General features: G+C 37.5%; 4 protein-coding genes across 8 annotated transcripts; 2 read left to right on the top strand and 2 right to left on the bottom strand.

Moving 5' to 3' along the window:
- The first annotated feature begins 818 nt into the window (after positions 1 to 818).
- LOC144559014 (pentatricopeptide repeat-containing protein At5g46100-like) lies at positions 819 to 3,501 on the top strand. 4 transcript variants are annotated; one of them, XM_078307913.1, is made up of 2 exons: positions 819 to 2,306; positions 2,897 to 3,501. In XM_078307913.1, the coding sequence occupies exon 1, from the start codon at positions 891 to 893 to the stop codon at positions 2,292 to 2,294; it is 1,404 nt and encodes a 467-aa protein (XP_078164039.1). In that variant the 5' UTR covers positions 819 to 890; the 3' UTR covers positions 2,295 to 2,306; positions 2,897 to 3,501. The 4 variants fall into 4 exon arrangements, with proteins under 4 accessions (XP_078164039.1, XP_078164040.1, XP_078164038.1 ...); XM_078307914.1 differs by having other exon boundaries at positions 819 to 2,330; XM_078307912.1 differs by having other exon boundaries at positions 819 to 2,330; positions 2,414 to 3,501.
- On the bottom strand, positions 2,349 to 3,404 carry LOC144559929 (protein DMP4-like). Its single transcript, XM_078309097.1, has one exon. It carries the CDS (start codon positions 3,402 to 3,404, stop codon positions 2,808 to 2,810), a length of 597 nt encoding a protein of 198 aa, XP_078165223.1. The 3' UTR covers positions 2,349 to 2,807.
- Positions 3,502 to 7,600: 4,099 nt separating the features above from the next.
- Positions 7,601 to 12,635, top strand: LOC144559570 (NAC domain-containing protein 73-like). Of its 2 annotated transcripts, none has more exons than XM_078308632.1 (3): positions 7,601 to 8,160; positions 9,296 to 9,491; positions 11,673 to 12,635. In XM_078308632.1, exons 1-3 carry the CDS (start codon positions 8,014 to 8,016, stop codon positions 12,218 to 12,220), a joined length of 891 nt encoding a protein of 296 aa, XP_078164758.1. In that variant the 5' UTR covers positions 7,601 to 8,013; the 3' UTR covers positions 12,221 to 12,635. The 2 variants fall into 2 exon arrangements, with proteins under 2 accessions (XP_078164758.1, XP_078164757.1); XM_078308631.1 differs by having other exon boundaries at positions 7,604 to 8,166.
- Positions 12,636 to 13,698: 1,063 nt separating this feature from the next.
- LOC144559013 (uncharacterized) lies at positions 13,699 to 19,892 on the bottom strand. Its single transcript, XM_078307910.1, has 12 exons — positions 19,328 to 19,892; positions 19,081 to 19,242; positions 18,917 to 18,982; positions 17,965 to 18,321; positions 17,698 to 17,883; positions 17,479 to 17,568; positions 17,263 to 17,397; positions 16,964 to 17,086; positions 16,356 to 16,441; positions 15,358 to 15,970; positions 15,209 to 15,286; positions 13,699 to 15,097 (listed from the first exon to the last, which is right to left on the bottom strand). The coding sequence occupies exons 1-12, from the start codon at positions 19,607 to 19,609 to the stop codon at positions 14,066 to 14,068; spliced, it is 3,210 nt and encodes a 1,069-aa protein (XP_078164036.1). The 5' UTR covers positions 19,610 to 19,892; the 3' UTR covers positions 13,699 to 14,065.
- Between the last annotated feature and the right edge of the window lie 1,606 nt (positions 19,893 to 21,498).

Raw genomic sequence — 21,498 nt, 5'->3', positions numbered from 1 at the left:
ATAACAATTAAAAATTTCAAGGCTTTGTACATGAGGTTTATATGTTTTGTAAATGCAGTGCTATTGTTGAGGTTTATATGCTTTGAAGTGTTATTGTTGATGTTTAAATTCTTTGTACATGAGGTTTATATTTTTTATTCTAAAGATTTAAAATGTTATTAATGAGCTTTATATGCTTGTACATGCTTGTAAACAGAGGTTTAAATTATTTTGAAGTAAAAAAAAAAAACTGAAAGTTACAAAGATTTAAAGTGGTAAAAAAAATTACGACATAAATATAACTCGAAAGTTATTCTTCATGGATCTCATTTGAAAGAGAAAATCGGGTAAAAAACGTTCATATTTTTAGATTCGCAAAATTCATCACGGATCGTCGAGAAAATAGATGAGAATGATCAGGAAAAAATTAAAAAAAAAAAGTGGGTGAAAGAAATCTTTCCGGCTTGAAAACAAAAGTAGTTTGGAGTTAAAACTATACAGGTTTATAATTTTAATGCTTTCAGATAAATGTTTAAATGCTTGCGAGTAGCATTATAAAATGTTACAAACAAAACTTTAAATATTTGGATATTAGTGCTGAAAATGAAAGTTAGATAACATTATAAGTTTTTTTATTAAACTACTTAGAGGATGCTCGGAGATTTTATTTGAGATACAATTATCAGACTTCTTAAAAAAAAAAAAAATTATAGAATGTGGTACGATTGATTCTGTCTTAATGCTTTAACTCGGAAAATGCACTTTTGATGCGGACTCCCTGCAACGACACTACGATAGTAGACGTGAATGACAAACGGCGGAATATCAGCACTTGCTATCCGTCTAATCTGCGTAGCAACTTTTTCAGTGCTTTCTGCGTAACAATTCCATCATAACACCTTGAAACTGAAATGACCTCCAAAGCCTCGGCGATGAAATGGAGCTCCCCGCTCGCTCCCTCCCAGCTCCTACGCCTAATCCGATCGGAGCCGGACTCCCTCTCCGCCCTTCGCCTCTTCGACGCCGCCACGGCCTCCGGCTCCTGTCCCGATCCAGCCAGCATCTCCCTCCTCGGCTCCCGCCTCGCCGCCTCCGGCCACTTCACCCTCTGCTTCTCCCTCCTCTCTCAGTCCCTCTCTCCTGCCCCTGAACCTGCCTTTCTCTCTCTCCTCCGCTCGCTTGGCCGCTCCCGCCGCCCCTTGTCGGCCCTCCGCCTCTTCCGCATTGCCCCCAAATCCCTCCGCCTCCCCCACTCTGCCAAATCGTATAACACCGTGCTCTCTCTACTCGTGTCTAACAACCAGGCCCCGCTTGCGCTCTCTCTGTACAATGAAATGCGTAAGGAGAATATTGCCCCGACGCTTGGTACTTACAATGTGATGCTCAAGGGGCTGTGTGTTTCGGGCTCTGTTGAGAAAGCCGTGAGGTTATTCCAGGGAATGGATGAGGTCGATGCCTGCTCGTACAATACAGTTATGGACGGGCTATGTAAAGTTGGAAGGTTACAGGAAGCAAAGGAATTGTTTGACGAAATGCCTAACAAAGGTATTGAGGCCACGGTTGTGAGTTTCACCACTCTAATTCATTGGTTTCTGAAATCACGAAAGGTTGATTGTGCAATGGAGGTGTTCAGTGAAATGTGCAACAGAAGAATCTCACCGAACGTGGTCACATACAGCTCTCTGATTGATGGGTTGTGTAAAGAAGGACAGTCAGTTATGGCAGTTCATTTGTTGAACCGCATGGTTAAGGAGAGGATATCACCAAATGCAATCACATATAGTTCACTAATAAGCGGGCTTTGTAAAGAAGAGAGGTTGAATGAAGCAATGCAGGTTTTCGACAGGATGAGACTACAAGGAAAGAAACCTGATGCAGGCTTGTTTTGTAAAATCATTTGTGGGCTGTGCATTACAGGTCGGGTTCGAGAGGCTTCCAATTACTTGGATGAGATGGTTCTCAGTGGTATTTCACCAAACAGACTTACATGGAGTCTGCATGTGAGAATTCACAATGATGTGATTTTATGCCTCTGTAAAGAGGCGGCGCAGTTTGCACGTGCCTTTCAGGTCTATCTGTGCACAAGAACTCGCGGTATTTCGGTTGAACGAAAGACTTTTCAAGTTCTAGTGGATTGTTTGTGCAAAAGGGGAGAAGGAGAGATGGCTTCTCGGGTGGTGCATGATATGTTGCTTGAAAGGTGTCTACCAGAGAGAGAAACATGGCATTCTATTGTAAGTTTTATATTGGAGAAGGAAGAGAGTCGGAGACGAGGCAGTGAATATTCGTCTTCAGCTGGTGCTTTGTTGATATAAATTCGGAATCGGGTTTTCTTTTTTTCTCGGAATCAGGTTTTCTTTTTTTCTAAAAAAAATAAAATTCAATTTGCACATATGCGACTGCATTTAACCAACACCAACTTGTCATTTTTCAGATTTTGTTCGGTAAAAAGATGGTGCGGTGTAACTGCTTTCCAGAATGCAATAAGCAACTTCTAAGTTTCAGTCTCAATCAGCCCTCAATTAAGCATTAGTGTGGAAGTTAAACTCAAGTCTAGATTTCTGTCTGAATGAACCTTACTGCACTAGTATTTCTGAATTAATTGTTAACATGTTCCAACTTATCAGCCCTCAGTAAGCTGTGCAAGTTAAACTACGTAGATTAAGCATTAACAATGCCTCAATCAACCCTCAATTTTGCAATTGCATATTAAAATTTAACATGTTATCACTAAAAGGTCCCATGTAAGCTAACACATCTATTATCTGGTAAAAAAGAATAAAGAAACATACACTGAAGTTAACTGAGTAGCAAATTTTGGTTTTTGGTTAGTGTGGACCTATGGGATATCCAATCCCATGGCGTGTAGTTGGAAAAGTTACAAATAATGTACTTCCTGCAACTCCAATACCAACAGGTAATGCCTTCAAGATCTTTTTGGTGTCCTCCGATGGTACTGGATAGAAACAACCCATGACATTCTGATCAAGCATTGCCACTGCCGCAAAAACAAACACTGACAAAACCGCATGAATAACATCCATGAACCTTATCCTGTACCCGACCGCTGCCTCCTCAGGCACTGTACAGCTCCCATCAATAATCCAAAACCCATTAGGTGTCGCCAACCCATACCGCACTGAACCGGTCTGGTCTCGGAAACTGTCAGTGAAGCTTAAGAAGAAGCAAGAGAGGGCACAGAGAGATATAAGACAACCTGTCATGTACCGGTCTAATTGAGTGCAATGACCCTGGTTTGTGAAGACTGGTGCAAGGAGCTGAAATGCAAGAACTGTACCAGTTGGGAGGAGCTTTGTGAGGTGTCCAGTGCTCTTGAACGTTTGCCTGATGGCGTTTTGTATGGGAGTGTCTATACTGTTCTTTTCGGTTACTTTAGGGTTCAAGAGAGGCAGAGTTTGCTCCATTACTATCTGATGTGAGCTAAGGTGGTATGTAAAATTTGAAGAGTAAATTATTCTTATAAGAGAAAGAAAATATGTAATGTGGTGTTTGGTTTTGTTTGATGGCTTGCAAGAAATAGGCTGGGTATTTTAAGAATTGCAGTTTTTCTTCCAAAAATGAAAACAAAGAATGAAGAAATAAGGCTTGCAGTTTTTATTTTCCGAACTGTGTGGCGACACTTCCTATGGCAAATTTTCTGGGGTTACAATGTGAAGCATTTTAAATGGAATGTTGGCCTTGCAAGACAAAGCCACATGCTTAAAACATATTATGCTGTCACAACAGAACCAACTGAGAGGGAGTTTTGGTTTCTTGGTGTTAAGAGGTAAGTAACCTCAGTGTTCCTTTAATAGGAGCTGGGCCGCTTTATGGCATATTTTATGGGATATTACAGGGATATATCAGCTTCTTTCCGGAAATATTTTGTTGCGTTTGTTCCGTGTCTTTTTTTCCTTTTTTATTATTATCACGATTTTAGCTTATTTCGTGCTGGCAATAGGAATACGTTAGATAGATACTTCTTGTTTTTCGGAAATCATGGTATAATTCACTTAAACTGTATATCTTTCGAACCAAATTTTTTTTACTTACCATAATTAAACAATTAGCAAGTCATATTTCAAATGTTACTACGTACTCATGCTAACTCAGTCCGCATCTGCGTATCAAATTGGATTGGCACAACAAATTGGATTGGTGTGCCGATTGGGAACACACACGGATCGGTGTCCTGACTGGTGGTGCGCATCAATCCCTCTGTACTATTAGGGTTTATTAGTTATTTATGATAATGTTGTAGTATAATTTCGCACCAATCTCTCTGTACTATTAGGATTTATTAGTTATTATGATAATGTTGTAGTATAATTTATGTTTTTTTTTTTAGTGATTTTATTTATATTTTTTTAGTTTTCAAAATTCACTATTCAAAACAAATAAAACAGAATCAAAACAAAATTTATAATTCCAAATAAAGTTCATAATTCCAAAAATTCAAAATACAAACAAAATAGAACCAAACAAAAAAAAATAGATTGGTGCGCACCCGCAGTCGGCGCACCGATCCGTGCAGGTATCCAGTCGGCTCACTAAAATGGTGTGCATCCCCTGTCTGCGCACCAATCCAATTTGGTGCGCCGATTGGATCTGTGTGAGTGGTATGAATTGAGATATAGTCATTAGGATGGTAATCAATTAATTTTGATTTTCTGGGTTGTTAGCTAAAAAAATTTCAGTCTTTTGAAAGAGTGATTTGTAATGAATGAGTATAAGGAATTTGAAAATGATCTCTCTTGAAATTAGATATCCAAATCATTAGTCACATTTATATAAATGCATAGATAATTTACAAAGAAAGATGCTCCCATGAATTCTTTTTGAGCCAATTGACGCTTTCTCTTCTGTCAGGACAAGTACATCCTGGTACTATTTAACATACTAGATCTCGAGTTAATTGTTAAACTATCCAATCTTGCTTTTGAAAATTGAAACATCCATGTCTTTCATGCTCAATATTATTGAACTTTGAGATTGGTGCCAAGTTAAAAAGAACAGTCCACTACGGTACCGGGAGGATCTGAATTCGCTCAGCTACGTCATTGGGAATCAATGAATTCGTATCCTCTGCATTAACTCAAAAAGAAATCTTTTGAGTTAATGTTTATGGACCGTCAGATCAGCTTTAAAATTCATGCAGATTAAATCTGCACTAATATTAAAGACTCTTACATTATAGACAGTAGTCGAATGGGCTCCATTTACCATCAGACGGTTCAAATATATTAACTCAAAAGATTATCTTTTGAGTTAATGAAGACGATGTGGACTCGGAATCAATAGCATGGTGTAACTTCAGAAGTTTGAGATCCAGTTCTAACACCTACAAAGGATACACTCGGAACTTCAAAGTTTGAGATCCAGTTCTTACACCTACAAAAAATACACTCAGCCCAGTAACAAATAAGCCCAAAAATTATATATATGAAAAACGTGTTCGGTGCCATGAGACCATAATAATATATTGACTCCAACAAATCCCCCTTATTAAATGGCTAAAAAAGGGGTTTAATTCGTTGTCATCAACCTAGCAAACAAAAAGAAGGTCTAATGACAAGAGAAGAAAACAAATTGCTTTAGAATTATTCGGGCAAAGTAATTAAACTGGGTGTAGGTAAACGATACTCGAGCCTTGATTTGTTAGTGTGTTGTTGGGTATATCTTCCAAGACACTCTAAAGGTGACCTTGTATCTAAAAGCCATTCTCAGAATACCACTCTACTGTGGAGGCCCAATTGAAGCAATCCATGTAGCGGGTTGTTAATACATTTACCTCATTACTTGTGTGGATACTGTCTCACTGTCATGAAGTGAAAGGCAACATGGTTGGTTGTACAAGAGAGAGGTACAGAAGACCTCATGACTAACCATATATCTCTCTCGGGGTGGTGAAACGTCTCTTACGAATCAAGTTGCCCCATCTCTACTCAACCCTATTGCATGCTCTTTTAGTTCTCCTACTGCGCATCTCTACTCTTGTTTGGCTTCGCCATTTTTATTTATTTGCATATGGAACCCACAAAATTTCCTATTTACAGATTTAAACTTGGAGAAATTATTATTAATTTAATGTATAATTAATGTGTGCACAAATCTTCTGGGACACACACCAACAAATGTGGACCTAGGATAAGATCTGATGTTTTCAAGTGCAATGCGATCGGTAAAAATTGATAGTTTGTTGCGGAGATAGTTATCAAGCCCCATTTGAATAGCGTATGTGGCTAGTTAAGTTAGTACGTGGGGTAGTTATGCCAAGCAAGCCAGAACAATTATTCGTGGTTCATGTTCTGATTATCTTTTTGATATTATTGGTTTTGACATATGGATCGCTAAGAGCTGTACTTTTTTTTTTCTCAACCTTAGCAGATGTATATAATACCACATGTCCAATACAAATTAAATTTTGTACATGAAACATATAATATTTCATAGGTTATAAACATTAATTAATTTTATGTTTTGGATGCGTACTCTCTCAACTAGATTTGTTCCCATAGACAGATATATATTCTGATTTACAAGTAGATGTTGCCTCCACTTGCAATACATTTACTTTCCTTGTTGAAGATAGAGAAAAAAATTCTTTCGTAAGACGGGTTGTTCTTCTGAACTCACCTACCAATTGAGACACACCACACCTTCAAAACAAGTTTATACATAGAGAAAATTTACCGTTTACACTTGTGATAAATTGTGAGAGCATCTACATCCCTGAAACTATTAGAGTTTCTAATCTGACGTGGCAGTTTCTAATCCAATTTCAGGATGTGGGAGAGTTTTTTATTAAGAAACTGTTTATAAACTCTATGTTAGCCAAATGATTGGCTCAAATTGTTTCTCTTTTTTAATTTGTTGCTGACGTGGCTTAATAGAAACTTTAAAATGAGTTTCAGGGATGTGAGAGTTAGAAACTTTAAAGACCATAATTTCTAAAAAATAGTTAACAGTTATTTAAAAATCATTTTGAGTTTTAGGGATTAGATGCTCTTAGACGCTCATTTTTTGATTGAGTGGGCACGTGGGCGTGGCGCATCCTCTTAATTTAATAGGCGAGTTAAGAATAAATATATTGACAATACTGTTTTGACTTCATGCAACCCACAAATGATCTTATGTTTTGTTATTTTGACTCCATTGTCCGTGCGTTGCATGAAGCCAAAATAGCTTTGTCAATATTATTAACTCACCCATTAAAGTGAGCGGGCCAAATAATATATATATAATTGTTGGCACGCTTTGAAAAATAATAAGCTATTTATTTCTTTAAATTATATATAAATACATATATACTGGGCCAAATGAAGGTAAATAAATATCTAGCTAGCGTAACGTGATTTGCGAATAAGCATGATCTCCATTTGAAATGTTGGCATTGTTGAAGTTGTCCTTTCACAGTTGGTTTTCCATCCAAAACTTACAAAATATGCCTTTGTGTACAATCTAAAGAAGTTGTGGATCACTCCATTTTCTTCTTAACTAGAGAAGACCAGGCAGATTGTTTAATACTACACGTATACACATCACATCCGAGCTTGATGTCCAAGCAACTAATTATGATTCGTCAAAAGAAAAAAAAAAAAAAAACATTCCAATATTTCTCCCATTCCCATTGCTCTACATATAACTTGCCCGATTTAGCTTTCTGTTTCCCCTTTGTATTCTTCTTCTATCTTCCCCCTTATGTACAAATTATCATCAATCCATTATAAGATACGAAGAACTTACAAAAGTTGGTGAGAATTCTTTTCTTTCTGAAAAGTTCATGTTAATTAGATCTAAGGTTTAAGAGAGAGATTAGTAGCTTGCTTTAACAGAGACAAGCTTCCTTCCCTTCTTTTCCTTTTTTCTCTTTTGTTTGTTCTCCTTTCTTTTCCCCCGTCCTCTCTCTTATTTGCCTGTCCTCCTTTCCTCTCTTTTGCCTCTCTTGTTGGAGAGAAATAGAGAGATTAGTATTATATATTAACTACTATTAAGGAGGATGCAACAGGATATGCTACTTTGATATATAGAAAAATGACGTGGTGCAATAATTTTGAAGAAGGCAGTGGTCGCGTAATTGACAAAAATTTGGGCTCAGATGATGCAATGGTACTTGGCAAGAAACCACATGTAAATTTGATCAAGACATGTCCGGCATGCGGTCATCAGATCCAGTGTGAGGTTCAGGTGCCTAATTTTGAAAATTAACTTACTATTTTTGTAAATTCGGTGCAATCTTCTTATGCTCATATAATATCCAATTATGAATCTCTGTATAACCTTAGCATACTTCTGTGGAATTTATAGATGAAATCTAGATCTTCATAGAGCATACTCTACTCATGTGGGCATAACCTTAGCAAAAATTTAAACAATGGAGGAGAAATAAATTTATAAACTGGAATCAAAACTTTTTTGAGTTATATATGCATGTTACTCTTTGAATTTAGGAGGAACTTTATATTAAGTGATCATCTAAACCATCTTATTTTGATTGGTATGGCCCATATTGTGCATATTAAATGAAAATAAACTTATTAATCACTCTTTTACCATGAAAATTACTATTTTATTAACTTAAATTTAATTTAATTGTTGAAATATATTATTATTTTCTATTTAATTAAGCAAAATGGGGAAACACTATATTAAATTTTTGTTCCCCACTGAAGCATCTTCTTTCATCACTTCTTTTTTATTATTAATTTTATTTAGTGTTATATTATTAGGCCCAACATTATCCAAATATCCATCCTTAAATTTTGCATGGTTCCGTGTACCTTTATGTTGCTTTCACACATTGGACTGTCCAACCCTAAAATGGAATGATAAGAATGTACCATATCTTTAGCATTAGAATATAGGGGGAAATTAACAAAATTCAAAAAAATTCTTGGGAACACTGTTAGACGTTTTCTTATTAATGGAAATCAACTAGACGTGGCTAGCCCATTTTTGTCAATAAAAATTCAATAAATCTCTTGGAAGAGAAAAGTGTGTAGGTCCGATGACCATCGAAAGTACGTAAATTTGAGTCTGATGGCCATCACAGTCATCGATCCGATGTGCTTTAAGATTCATATGCTTCTGCTCTAAGATTTGTGCGCATGAATTTTAAAGCCCATTGAACCCAAAAATAATTTCGATGGCCATCAGACCTAATATAAACTGCACTCCTCTTGGAAAGTTGGAAGCATTGAAATATATGTGGCATGCATCATGAACTTAATTCCTAAACCAAATTCGAACCGACTTATTGAAAAAACTACAATCCATTAAGACTTAAGTAGAGCACTCTCAACATTGTTATTTTCAGGCCACGACAGCTATCCAGGATTTACCGGGTCTACCAGCAGGAGTAAAATTTGATCCAACAGACCAAGAACTTCTCGAGCACTTGGAAGGGAAGGCACGTCCTGAGTCGAGAAATCTTCACCCGCTCATTGATGAGTTCATCCCTACCATCGAAGGTGAAAATGGCATCTGCTATACTCATCCTGAGAGACTGCCTGGTAATTAATTTTTATTATACATACCTCAACATCTATTTGCCTTTTGATGAAACTAGTAGTGAAACATGCCTTTTAAGTCTGGTGGAAATGAGAAATAATATGTTTGCCACTGTGTCTACTCAGTCATTACTTGAGCTTTTTAAAGTTATCATAAGAAAACTTAATTTTTTTTTAGTTTACTTTTTCATACTATCCAAATACTGGGAGATTATTAATAGATATATAATTATCCCCAGAGGCCCCCTTGTTAATATTTTAACTTGATTTAAACGTTTTTACGAATCTGTTTTCTTTTAGACATAAAGTTTCCTCATATTGAAGTAAAGAAAGCAATTCTTCAGTTCTCTCTTCATGACAAATTAGCACTTTATGTAGTACATTTTAAAGTGAGGGGCAAGATGGATGATTTGTGGGGACTGAACCAACACTTTGCTTTTCACTGTATTCTTTCCTTTTCTTTATATAGATTTAGTATATATACTTATATAGAACTAGGAAATACGGTTGTTTTAACTTTGAAAAACTCAATTTTTGTTCCTCAAATATATTATATAATATAATATAATATAAAGAAGCAATACCTAAGTATTTTCCTTTTCCGCAAAATTACATTTTCATTCTTTTTTCCCCATATGTATACAAGGACTACAACAAGAATTAGATGTAAGAGTATTTATTAGATTAATTGGGAAATAAGTTGGAAGTTAATTAAGGTCATAGAAAAGATGAAACAGACAAGTTTCTCATGTGATCAAAGCTTTAAAAGATTATTCGAATGTACGGTCGTTGCATGGATGGAACCCATTTCAAAGTAAAAGAGAGGAACTAATAGCTTGCATGACAAGTCTAGAAAACAGCGTATCATCTCTAGGTAACGTATTTCTTGGGATCAACGCACTTGGATGATTGGGTCTACATATTTGTTCAACATGCGCACGGAATGACGGAAGCACACACACACAAGTATTATTTTAATTATAAGATATGTTTGAAAAAACTTTGAACGGTATGCTAATTATATATATCACACAACCAGTAGACGCACTAACAGCTGCTATTGATAATTAGTTGACACTAACATCCAATAAAATGCATCATGAACCCAGCCCCTCTCTTGAAAGAATTAAGGCCACTACAATTTTGTATTGGCAATATATTTTTAATTCATTCCCACGGTACTTTGACTATCTGGTATTTAATTTGGTAATTCTCCAATACAAACTTCAAATATTGATATTGTCCTCCATGTTGAGATAATTTGACTTGGACAATACAATGTAAAAAACACGTGCTTACAAGGGGCGAATCTACTTCCAATCATATAATAGTGCTTATTCGTCTCTATGATTTTAAAATTTTAATTATGTATATTGAAATTTAATTTAATTTTTTAAGTTTTTATATTGTTTAATTAGCCTTCCTCATGAACTACTAAAGGTGTACTTGCAGTTTAGTGGTTAGAATTTCACTTCATGATTGTGTAGATTTAAATTCAAATTTCACTTACCACATACAGTACACTTTACATTTAGTCCCCCAATCAAAATTTTCTAGTGCGCCCCTACGCTTACATTTACACGAGAACTGATACGGGCCAATATCATAAATATAAGAACATATATAGTATAGGCCAGCACCTAGTAATATGGATGATATAGATATTAATTTCCAAAATATTTTCTTATTGAAATATAGGTTAAGCCTAGAGATTTAGAGAGAAAATGACATATAGGGTAGATTTGTCAGTTATTTTTCTAATTAAAGGTTACAACTTAATTAGTAAAATAAACCATTTTATGAGAAAATATCAAGCACTAAGAAATTTGATGGATACATATCTAATTTCTGGAGTATGGATGAGAAAAATATTCCTTTTTTTGTTTTCAATCGTACCAAAATTCATTTGCAACCGTTCTAAATTTTCCATCTTAGTATATTGTCTATTGCATCACTTTTTCATTCAGTGAACCTTCTAGAATTCCTTGAAGATTTAAAAGATTGATTTCTTAACAATATATGAAAGAAGAGAGAACTGTTATATATAAAATTATAAATCTGACAGGTTGGATGCATATTTTACTGTAAATTTAATGACTTCCAATCATTCTCCCTTCTATAAATAGGAACATTTGAAAAGCTTAAATTAAGATGCCCCTCAGTAATTCAGAAAATTTGTTGCAGGCCTTGGCAAGGATGGCATGATCCGGCATTTCTTCCACCGTCCCTCAAAGGCATATACAACTGGTACGAGAAAACGTAGAAAGGTACACACAGATGAACAAGGAGGCGAGACACGTTGGCACAAAACCGGCAAGACTAGACCGGTTTTTATCAACGGAAGACTGAAGGGCTACAAAAAGATACTAGTGCTCTATACTAATTACGGGAAGCAGAGAAAGCCAGAAAAAACGAACTGGGTCATGCATCAGTATCACCTTGGATCCGATGAAGAAGAAAAGGATGGTGAGCTAGTTGTGTCTAAGGTGTTCTACCAAACACAACCAAGGCAATGTGGTGGTGCAAAAGATGGACTAGCAAATGACACTATTAAGGGTTTGAATGAAGGTGATCATGCAACTACCATGTTAAAAGAGACAAGTGTTGTAGATTTCTACAATACATCTCATCTCATGGCATATAACCAAGGAGGCCAGGATAGGACAACCTCCACTCCTCGTTTGGTTCCTAACTTTGCATTGCATGGAAGTGGAACCAGCTTCCTTCCATGAAATTGTGCAAGATTGACTTAATTAGTCTTCTAGGGGTTTGATTTTCTCCATTTGTAACTGGAAATGGAGTTGTCCCTTCTAACTAAAGCAAATTGCGTTCCAGTCCTCACATTTATTTTGTTCCATTTCAGATGGTACATATTAGAGGGCTCTATGATGCCTCCAGTTTTTGGTACAAATGAATGGAGTCAGATCCCTTTTATTATTCATTCAGCCAAATTTCCAGGGGAGAGATTGTAGAATTGTTGATAATTAGAGGTATCGTAAAAAGAGCGGCACATTTATAATATAATGTTGAATTTTAATATGATGTTTGTAGTTAGACAATTCGTGACTGTAATGTAACCCTGACAATTTGTTCTTTCCTGTATTGTTTTTTCACTTTGGAATAAAGAAAAGCTGTATAACACAATAATTATGAATTGCTCCTAGCCATGCTTGAAAATTCTGTCATATGGTCAGGAATGCTTTTGCCTCAGACCGAGATGTTATTACTCCTAACATATTTTTGCATTTTTTTTTATATTGAGAGATTGAAATTTAAGAACATATAAAAATTAAAGAAGTCATCTCTTTCCATATACCAACTAGAGGGTACTGAGAAAATTAAAGTTTTTAAAAAAGAATTGAAGAGCCAAAACGAAACTCAAAATTGAAAATCATCTCTTATAATTTAAACAGATTATCTTGACTATAAAAATACATTCAAAATGAAAAATTTGCAACTAACTACTATTTAAAAATTGGAATAAATCTGGATCAAACTACATTCTTCTGAATCAGCCCTTCATGTTCTGCTCATAGTTCGTCCGTTGCTCATGTGCACACAAATCTGTTTTCCTTTCAAGTTCGACTTGATAATTAAATTTCGTTTTGCTTAAGACTTGATTTAATAAGTTTGATCGGCTCAATTTGAATATAGCTAAATATTTTTAACTCTTGTACAAGGATCCAGCCATTTATCGCCTACAAAATACTCACCACTCTCAATTTGTATACATTATTAACTTAAAATTTTAACGGAACCTTTAGATTAGTGGTAATTTATTAAATTCCACTCGAAGAAGAATATAGAAAATTAGATGTCCTACATTTATTATTAAGATAATGTAATATATAAAGTCAATATTACCAATAACTATAGCTCGTTTAGAGCTCAAGTTTGGAAAAACAACTCATGAGTCTTAGACTGATTTGGCTCAGATTTATAAAGAAACCATACTAGAGCTATGGATTAATCGGCTTCAGTTCAACGCTCTTGCGCTCTTGCAGCTTTCAAATGTGAAGAAACTTATACTTGGTTACGTAATACAGGCACTAGTTTTAGCATCTCCTGTAACATAATCATTACTTTCTCAACTTGGATTTATGTAGGACAGCGAGATTGATTTGATACACTTTACCAAGGGAAAAACGGTGTCATCTTGCTTTCTACCACATTGCACAGTATGGACGATACCAGACTAGTCATCAAAACATAATTCTAATACAAATTGCATATATCTTAAGCACAGTTTAGTTTCTTACAAAGAAAAATTTTACACACAAAGTCCCTAAACATAGACATGCGCACAAGCAAGTGTAACTACCCAAAAATATAAAATCACAGACATACAAGCCTCGCAGTGCCTAACACTAAATTTCAAATCAACAAAACCTGATGATTGTACCCACTTATAAAACATTCCTGTCGCTAATGACTCAGCACAAGTTAATAAAAAAGAACACAAAAAATAAGAAAAGGAAAATACCAAATTCCTATGCTGCAATATGACATCAGAAACCAGTCATATGCCTAAAACACACCTAGCAGTCTAAAAGCCCTAGAACAACATGAGAACAGCACTACTTGGAAATAACATGCTTCTCATACAAGGCAAGAATATCCTTTTTGTTGGGGTTCTTTAGCTGCAACAGCTGAGCCCCAAACCCATGCTTTGTCAGCTCCTGCTTCAGCTTCAACACCGTAAACTTCGTGTAATCCTCTCCCGGACTCTCCACATTCCCTTCCCCTCTAAATACTGACCCACCATCTTCGCTAGTAGTGACATTATTATTGTTACCCTTGAATGGGCTTGTAGTGCTCTTGGACCTCTTTTTCCTCTTCCCCCCTTCCTCTTCATCTATGTCCATATCATGCACTGACTCTGTGCCCATAAAATCGCTTTTAGACCTCTTTCCCTTCAGCCTGCTATCCAATGCCGACTCGTTCAGACGAGTTGCTGTCATCTCTTGTTGAAGCATATCGAGCTTTCCTTGAGTTGCTTGCAACTGCAGAGACAATGCCTCGGCTCTCCTGTTTGCCTCTCCACGAGCTTCCCGCTCTGTTGCGAGCAGGCCTTCAAGCACCTGCACTGTGCTAGATCTTTGCTGATTGTTTTGGTCCAACATCTCCTCTATCTCTTTCTCACGCTCTTCGACTCTCTTTTCCAGTAAATTCACCTTGGATAATGCATCAGCCTCTGATTGTTTCACCTTGTCTATATCATCCGCTAATTTTGCCTTTTCTCTCTCTAACATGTCAGCATGGCGCTGGGCTCTTTCAATAGAAGCCAAACGCTCCATGGCTAGTCTTTGGTACTCAGCTTTTTCTTTCTGGACTGTGGCCGCCTCTGCACGAACCTCATCAGCCAATTCAATGGCTCGTTTGGAATCTCGCTCAGCATCCTTGCAGCGCTTATCGATCTCATCAAACCGCTTGCACTCAGAGAGGTACTTTTCCTGGAGGTGGTCCTTCTCTTGCTTGAGGATTTGAAGTTCCTTTTCTCGTGACAGAGCCTCGGCCTTGACAGAATCTAGCTTTTCAGTTAGGGTTTTAATCTCTTCCTTCAGATGCAAGGAGTCTGACTCGTGGTTCTTCAATCTCGACTCAGTATTCTGTACAAAAATGCAATTAGATAACAGTTACATGTTTGAAAATAGACCCAGTGAGACAAAAAAAAAACTAACTTAAAAAGATGGAGCAAAATAATTAGAAACTTCTCTGACCTCTAAACGTGAATGCAAGCCCGCAGACTGCAGTTCAGAGTGGCTAATTTGTGCAGTCAACCTTATTATTTCGTCATCCTAACAAACATAAAATTCAGTCAGCACGTTTCCCAGATAAAAGACAAAAAGAAAATGAGGTGGTGAATTACCTTTGCAGCTAACTGGTCAGCCAGCTCAGCACGAAGAGAATCCTCACGCTCCTGCACCTTCATACTTGTGCGTTCTTGGGCTACAGCAGCTCTCTGAAGGGCTGACTTGGCCTCACCTACTGCCAGCTCGTATTTCTTTTTCCACTCTGATGCCTCGTCATGTGCCGACTCTGCCTGCTCTCTGACAGCAGCAAGTCGACCCTCGCTCAGATTCACTCTCGACTCCAGCGCAGCCACCTGAGAGCGCAGTTTATCTTCCTCAGCTTTCTGCTCGATGCTAGCACGGTCATACTTCCTCTTCCACTCAGTACACTCACGCTTTGTAACATCTAATGTGCCTGCAAGAGTAACACATCTCTCCTCCAGCTTGCTGCATTTGCTCTGGAGCTCTGTCACACGTGCTGCATAGTCCTTGGATATCTTCTGCTTGTCACTTATCGCCTCCTCATACCGTTTCAGGTACTCAGTCCGATGAGTTTCGTTTGCTTCCACTTGCTTCTTCAATAGTGCCAATTGGTTTTCACTAGAGGTGCAGCGTGATCTCAGGGAGTCTTTTTCAGTTTCAATTTGAGTCAATTGTCTTTTGAACAGGTCCAGTAGAGGTCCCCTTAAACTGCACCATATGCCAAAAAATTATTCAAGCTTGGAAATACAAATCAAACAAGTTCAAGTCTATTTGTCAGAAGGCGCATTATCTTTCTCTAATCTATACCCAAGATATCCTTGAGAGAATGAAAAAATGTATTATTGTACACATAAAATCCCCAACTAAATTCACCGAGCTTCCTTCTCTCTCTCTTCCTTCGTGGTTAACTAATGAAGAGAGGGGTTAGCTTGAGTTGAGCATTTTCTTAATAAAAATGGAGCAGAAGCTTATTTGAAAATTTTCTTATATTTTGTGCAAATAAATTAACAAGTTATACTATTAAGAGTTTGAATGTATTAGAACATAAATTATCTAAAATATGAAAATGTAAATAAGGTAGAGAGGCACAGACCATTGTTGTAGAAATACTGCCAGCATTTTCCATTTCCGTGGACCTAGAGAAGATGACTCGTACTCAGCTATCATACCATCAAGAAGCTGTTGATAATATGGGACATAAAAAAATAAGTAATAAAGTCAAATCCAACTAACATATGTCCGCTATACAAATTCAAAACTTGGGAGCACATTACTATTGGATAGCAAATAAAAACAAATAGCATATTCATCCACATTGCATTAGCTAGTGCTAGCTTCAAACAAAAACCTCACACTTCCAGTTCATTGTGTATGAACCACTCGTCAGCTAACAACACACACAAACCACTGATTATCTATCAGATCTGACCCAGTAATATCTAACCTGACATGTGAGTCGGTCAAAGAATTAAAATGGGCATGACTAACCAACTCACTCAGGTCATCAGGTTGGGTAAGTTCAGGGAAGATTATTGGAATAAATAAAGAGTCTACACAGAACCGACTTGTCATTGGGTATAAGCACAGATCACTGTACTGGCTCATTGTGATGCATCACTAATATATTTTTTCAATTAAAGTCGGACAAACTAGAAGATAAATGGCATGAGAAAAATAAATGACCATAACAGATCATCTAACCTGAACCACATCATCCAACTTGGCGTTTGAAGCATGACAAGCCACCCTCAGCTTTGTCTCCATGGTTTGCACTTTTTTTGTGCATTGTAGCTCTGCCTCTAGATAAATGTTCCTTTTGTAATCCTACAATAATAGTATGCGTCGGATAGTTAATTAATGATATTAATCTTCATATATATTAAGCCTTAGTTGGAAAAGAGTTTATAATTCAATTTTCAAGGCAGATTTTGGTCTTGGTCTTTTAAGAAAAGAGACAAAGTTCTAAATTCCAAAGAATTATGTTTCTCGCTTTTAATTACCTCAAATGACTTCTTGAAGAAACTTTGGAGTTGCTTCTCATACTTCAACCGTGCTGATCCAGAGCCGACCGCAGAATCATTAAAAACACTAATAGCTTTCGCAATAGCTTCTTCATGCATCTCTCTCAGAGTATCCTTCAAGTATTATCAGTCACTATCAAAACTAATCAAAGTATTTACTAAAAGGCACCGCAAAAATAACATTAAAAAGGGTACCTCTTCAGCTGGCTTTGTTCGATCAAAAGAAGAACTGTATACTTCAGCAGCAGAATCATATGCCCTCCGGCACTCACCTTCTTCAACACTCTGCAACCACAATCAGACAAATTAAAAAGTAACTACAGTTTCTCATCGAAACGCAGAAAATTATGAGAAAGAGAAACAATTAAAGATGGCACTTTCCTGTACCTAAGAACACAGTGCAACACTTTTTACCTGCCAAGATGAAGAAATAGTAGGGACAGCACCGCTGTTAATTGCATCCAGAAATGACTGCGTGAGACCTGCAAGTATAGGTCCAGTCATGACTGTGGATCCAAGTTGCTTAGGTTTGGTGCGCTCAAATACAAACTTGGTTAGCGCATCAAGACCAGCTCTGAACTCCGGTCGCATCCTCTCCAGCTGCAATTCACATACCACAATTAGACCTATTTGCATTGAGGAAATGAAAATAAAAGAGAAAGGATTATCTATAGGACTTACAAGAATTTGATCAAGGGACTGGAGATCTTTCTCATTGTTAAGAGGCCGCACTAGGGTGAAGCACTCTCTATCTGGGAACAAAGCACGGATGGATTCACGGATCTCATTCTTGGCGGACGTGTTCCTCCCACCTTGCATCGGTCTCAGTGCTAGCTCAAGGTAGTCACGCGGTGTTATCTTGCGATTGTCCTCTGCCAAGTCCAGATAAAAATCCCTCAATAGCCAGACAAATACAGGAGAGAACTGCCCCAGCTCAGAAGCAGTCGTTCTCCCTCCAGATGCTCTCACTCTTATGTGCTTTGTCATCTCCGTCACCAGAGAAAGACGATCAAGCGCTGCCTCATCAATGCCTCCCATCTGGAACAGTAGCATCCAAGAAAAATATGAAAACAGCCACACCTTCACACAGTAAGGATGTTTGGAACAGGAACAACAGGTGCTAATACCCACATTTGGCAGTGTTAGACAGAGGCATGACTCAAGGAAAAAGTCATCCACACCTCTCACAATGGATAACTTCATCCCTGAGTTATCCCAACTGATCTTGCTACCAAACACAGCCTTAAATGCATGCATTAAATATTTAGTGCCTCTGGATGATGGAAAATAATCTGTAGTGGATTTACTGTTTATGGATTTGTAGATATCATATTTTTCAGCTGTTACATCAGCATGAGATAGAATTAATTTTTGAACACAACATAAAAAGTTAACCATTCCATATGCTAATGACTAATAAGTAACAGCATACTAATTTTATCCATTACCCATTAATAATAAAAGATATTGGTGGGTACAACGATCCTTGTTTCTCAACAGTGTAGCTGTGTACGTATGAATATACCAGTAGCAGTAAGTGCTTTATCAATTGGTTGACAAAATAAGCCTGTGGGCTTACCATAATTACAAAATGCCTAACAAAGCTGGTACTGAAAGGGGTCAGTTATTGTACCTGATTGTAAATAAACATACTTGACAACAAGACGGCAAGTGAGAATATCTGGGTGCTATATGTACCCTGCAGAGAGGAAGTCAAAATATTAAATTTATTGATTGAGCAAAAATGATGCTACAAAGATGAAAATATAGTGAGATTAGAGAGAACTGGTAAGAAACCGTTTGATCATAGGCATCAATCCCCTCTGAATCAAGCAATAACAGGCTGTACTCAGTCCCATCGAGGGCGGTTTGCCTCAAAGGTGCACTCCACATCCAAAGCCCCTTTGTGCAGGGTTTATGAGTTGACGCCACTTGAAAACCACTACTACTTCCCAAGAGCTGCAGTTCAAACAACAGTGTACTTAAGCATAAAGCGTCACTAAAACTTTGCAAAACCCTATAACTTGCAAAGGAAAGAGAGTACCTGATTAAGGATGAAACTCTTTCCCTGTCGGGCCCGGCCGCAGACAGAGACAACCCCAATGGGGCCCTTGACAAGCTGGAGTGTGGCGACGGCTTCCTCGTCCATGCGAAACTTTCCACTCTCATCAGTGTAGACCAGTCTAAGGGGCCTCGCAGGTCCCATATTTTTGGTAGAACTAGAATTGAAATTAGACGAGGAAGAAGCATTCCCTGATTCATGGCTAGGGTTTGAGGTAGACGAAGCGCGAGAGGCTCCCCCTCTCAGACCTAACATCTGCATCATTTCTTTAGACCCTATATCACTAACTCTCTCTCGCTATCTTTGTGATTTCCACTCTTGGAATCGAATCGATTCGCTGTGTGTTGAAGTCGGCGAAAATGGAGGAGGGAGGGAAGAGGAGACGGAAAAGAGAGAATGGATTCAAAAAGGCTAAGAGGGAAGCGAGTCAGAACCGGACAACTGAAAGCAGAGGCACGAAAAGCGAGTCCTAAAGCAGAGCGAGTCGGTCGGAAATGGGTCTGGTCGGATCGAATGGCACGCTGTCGCGTGGTTTTTACGCCGAGTCGGTTGCCGACCCAGGTATCCTAGGCGTTCTTGCCATTGAAAACTAATGGGCTTTTTTTCTTCAATAAAGAAAAACACTTATGGGCCTTTCATTTCTGTTCGGATTCTGAGCAGAAGACTTTCACTATGACTAGACTGGTAGACTCTTGGGCTACATGGCCCAAAACGAAATACGTTCGGACTTCGGAGCCTAGAATGGTTCTTAGAATTCGGTCTTTTACATTTTGGACCAACTATGTTTTAAATTTTCATAGGCCTGTTGAACCTGATCTGGAGCCTTGAATAGTGACTTAGTGACCAGTATTATTTTCTTTCTTTTATATATTTTCCATTTGCAAGCATAGCTGATTAGCTGGAGATGAAAATGCTACATGGAATAAAATATATTGTTGAAACAAAAAATAAACGAAATTATTTACTGCACCTAGCTGAGAGAGTGTTTTTTTTTTCTATCACTTTTGCTATCAGTTTTCATCCCCCACAAGTGAGACCTTCATGTGATGTAAACGACAGTTATTGCAGTATGAAAAATAACAAAAACAGAGTTATTCAGCTGTGACAGCCATGTCAGCATATGAGTAAATAGTTGTCGACATTGTGCGTGGACGGAGAATTGGTGACCACAACAGTAGTTTCTGTAAGGCTGCCTCAATTACAATCCAATAGTTCCATTTATTGCTTTGGGCAATATTGTCCATTTTGGAACCAACCCCACATTGCTCAACTAGCTGTGCCACCTAATGAGCTTTTTCCTCAGAGGAGGATAGTAATACTGTAATAGTCATTTCTGATTCTCGGATCCCTATTCACCTGTACTGCACTGTGCCATTTTAATTACTCCATTAATTACTTGTGTCTCCCTTATCTTCATTTTGCAAATTTTCTATTCATTTTCTGTTATCACTTCCTTCTTTGTCGTTCAATATTTGAGCTTTGATAATTATCCAAGGCTCACGACCCGTCCGGTTGCTTTGACTGATCAGAATAAAAATGGCGTCATATAATAAATAGCACAAGCATATTAGACCAACAATAATGCATTTTGTAAGTAATTAAGTATCAGATTAGTGATACAAGTTAAAGAAATAGCACCAACATTTCAAGTAACATTGTGAACAAAGTTTGTGTATTGCTTAAGTACAAAAAAATCAGTAGAGGAAAGAAGAGCTGAAGGAGATGGCCAAGCCTCCAGTAAATCAGTAAACTTTTTTTCTCTGAGGCAATGCATTGTTTGAGTTTCAATTCGGACCATCCGATCAGAATATGAGCTAATCCAGCCCAAACCTATAAAACACGGTGCTCCTTCAAAATTCGTGCTAGTTTATAATATAAATGAATGGACCAGATTCAAACTAAAAGAATGAGGTACCTAAGATGATATGAATCCCCCACCCCTCCAATTCATCTTCTTCTTTTTTTCTGGCTCTGTCCATCGAGAGATACAGGTCTGTACGAGAATAATGCCGAAAAGTACAACCTAACTTTAGAATCGGCATCTTGTAACAAATTTTGTACCATTGGTATTTGGTATACATCGAGGATTTTGAAATGCATAAACGGTTGGAATTTTAATACTGTGAGGTTTTTGTTACATGAGATGATAGGAC

The sequence above is a fragment of the Carex rostrata genome, chromosome 9 (assembly GCF_964058835.1).
Source record: "Carex rostrata chromosome 9, lpCarRost1.2, whole genome shotgun sequence".
Taxonomy (NCBI): domain Eukaryota; kingdom Viridiplantae; phylum Streptophyta; class Magnoliopsida; order Poales; family Cyperaceae; genus Carex; species Carex rostrata.
The sequence above is the reverse complement of the archived record's forward strand: the minus strand, read 5'-3'. Positions and strand labels throughout refer to the sequence as shown.

What these genes read in the sequence shown, in the direction of transcription:
- LOC144559929 (XM_078309097.1), bottom strand. Translation starts at nt 3,404, where the DNA reads ATGGAGCAAACTCTGCCTCTCTTGAACCCTAAAGTAACCGAAAAGAAC.
- LOC144559013 (XM_078307910.1), bottom strand. Translation starts at nt 19,609, where the DNA reads ATGATGCAGATGTTAGGTCTGAGAGGGGGAGCCTCTCGCGCTTCGTCT. An exon ending in GAACAAAGCCAGCTGAAGAG is followed by an intron (nt 17,398 to 17,478) that starts GTACCCTTTTTA and finishes TAATACTTGAAG; the next exon opens with GATACTCTGAGAGAGATGCA. An exon ending in CTGACCAGTTAGCTGCAAAG is followed by an intron (nt 15,287 to 15,357) that starts GTAATTCACCAC and finishes TATGTTTGTTAG; the next exon opens with GATGACGAAATAATAAGGTT.
- LOC144559570 (XM_078308631.1), top strand. Translation starts at nt 8,014, where the DNA reads ATGACGTGGTGCAATAATTTTGAAGAAGGCAGTGGTCGCGTAATTGAC. An exon ending in AGATCCAGTGTGAGGTTCAG is followed by an intron (nt 8,167 to 9,295) that starts GTGCCTAATTTT and finishes TGTTATTTTCAG; the next exon opens with GCCACGACAGCTATCCAGGA. An exon ending in TCATCCTGAGAGACTGCCTG is followed by an intron (nt 9,492 to 11,672) that starts GTAATTAATTTT and finishes AATTTGTTGCAG; the next exon opens with GCCTTGGCAAGGATGGCATG.
- LOC144559014 (XM_078307913.1), top strand. Translation starts at nt 891, where the DNA reads ATGACCTCCAAAGCCTCGGCGATGAAATGGAGCTCCCCGCTCGCTCCC.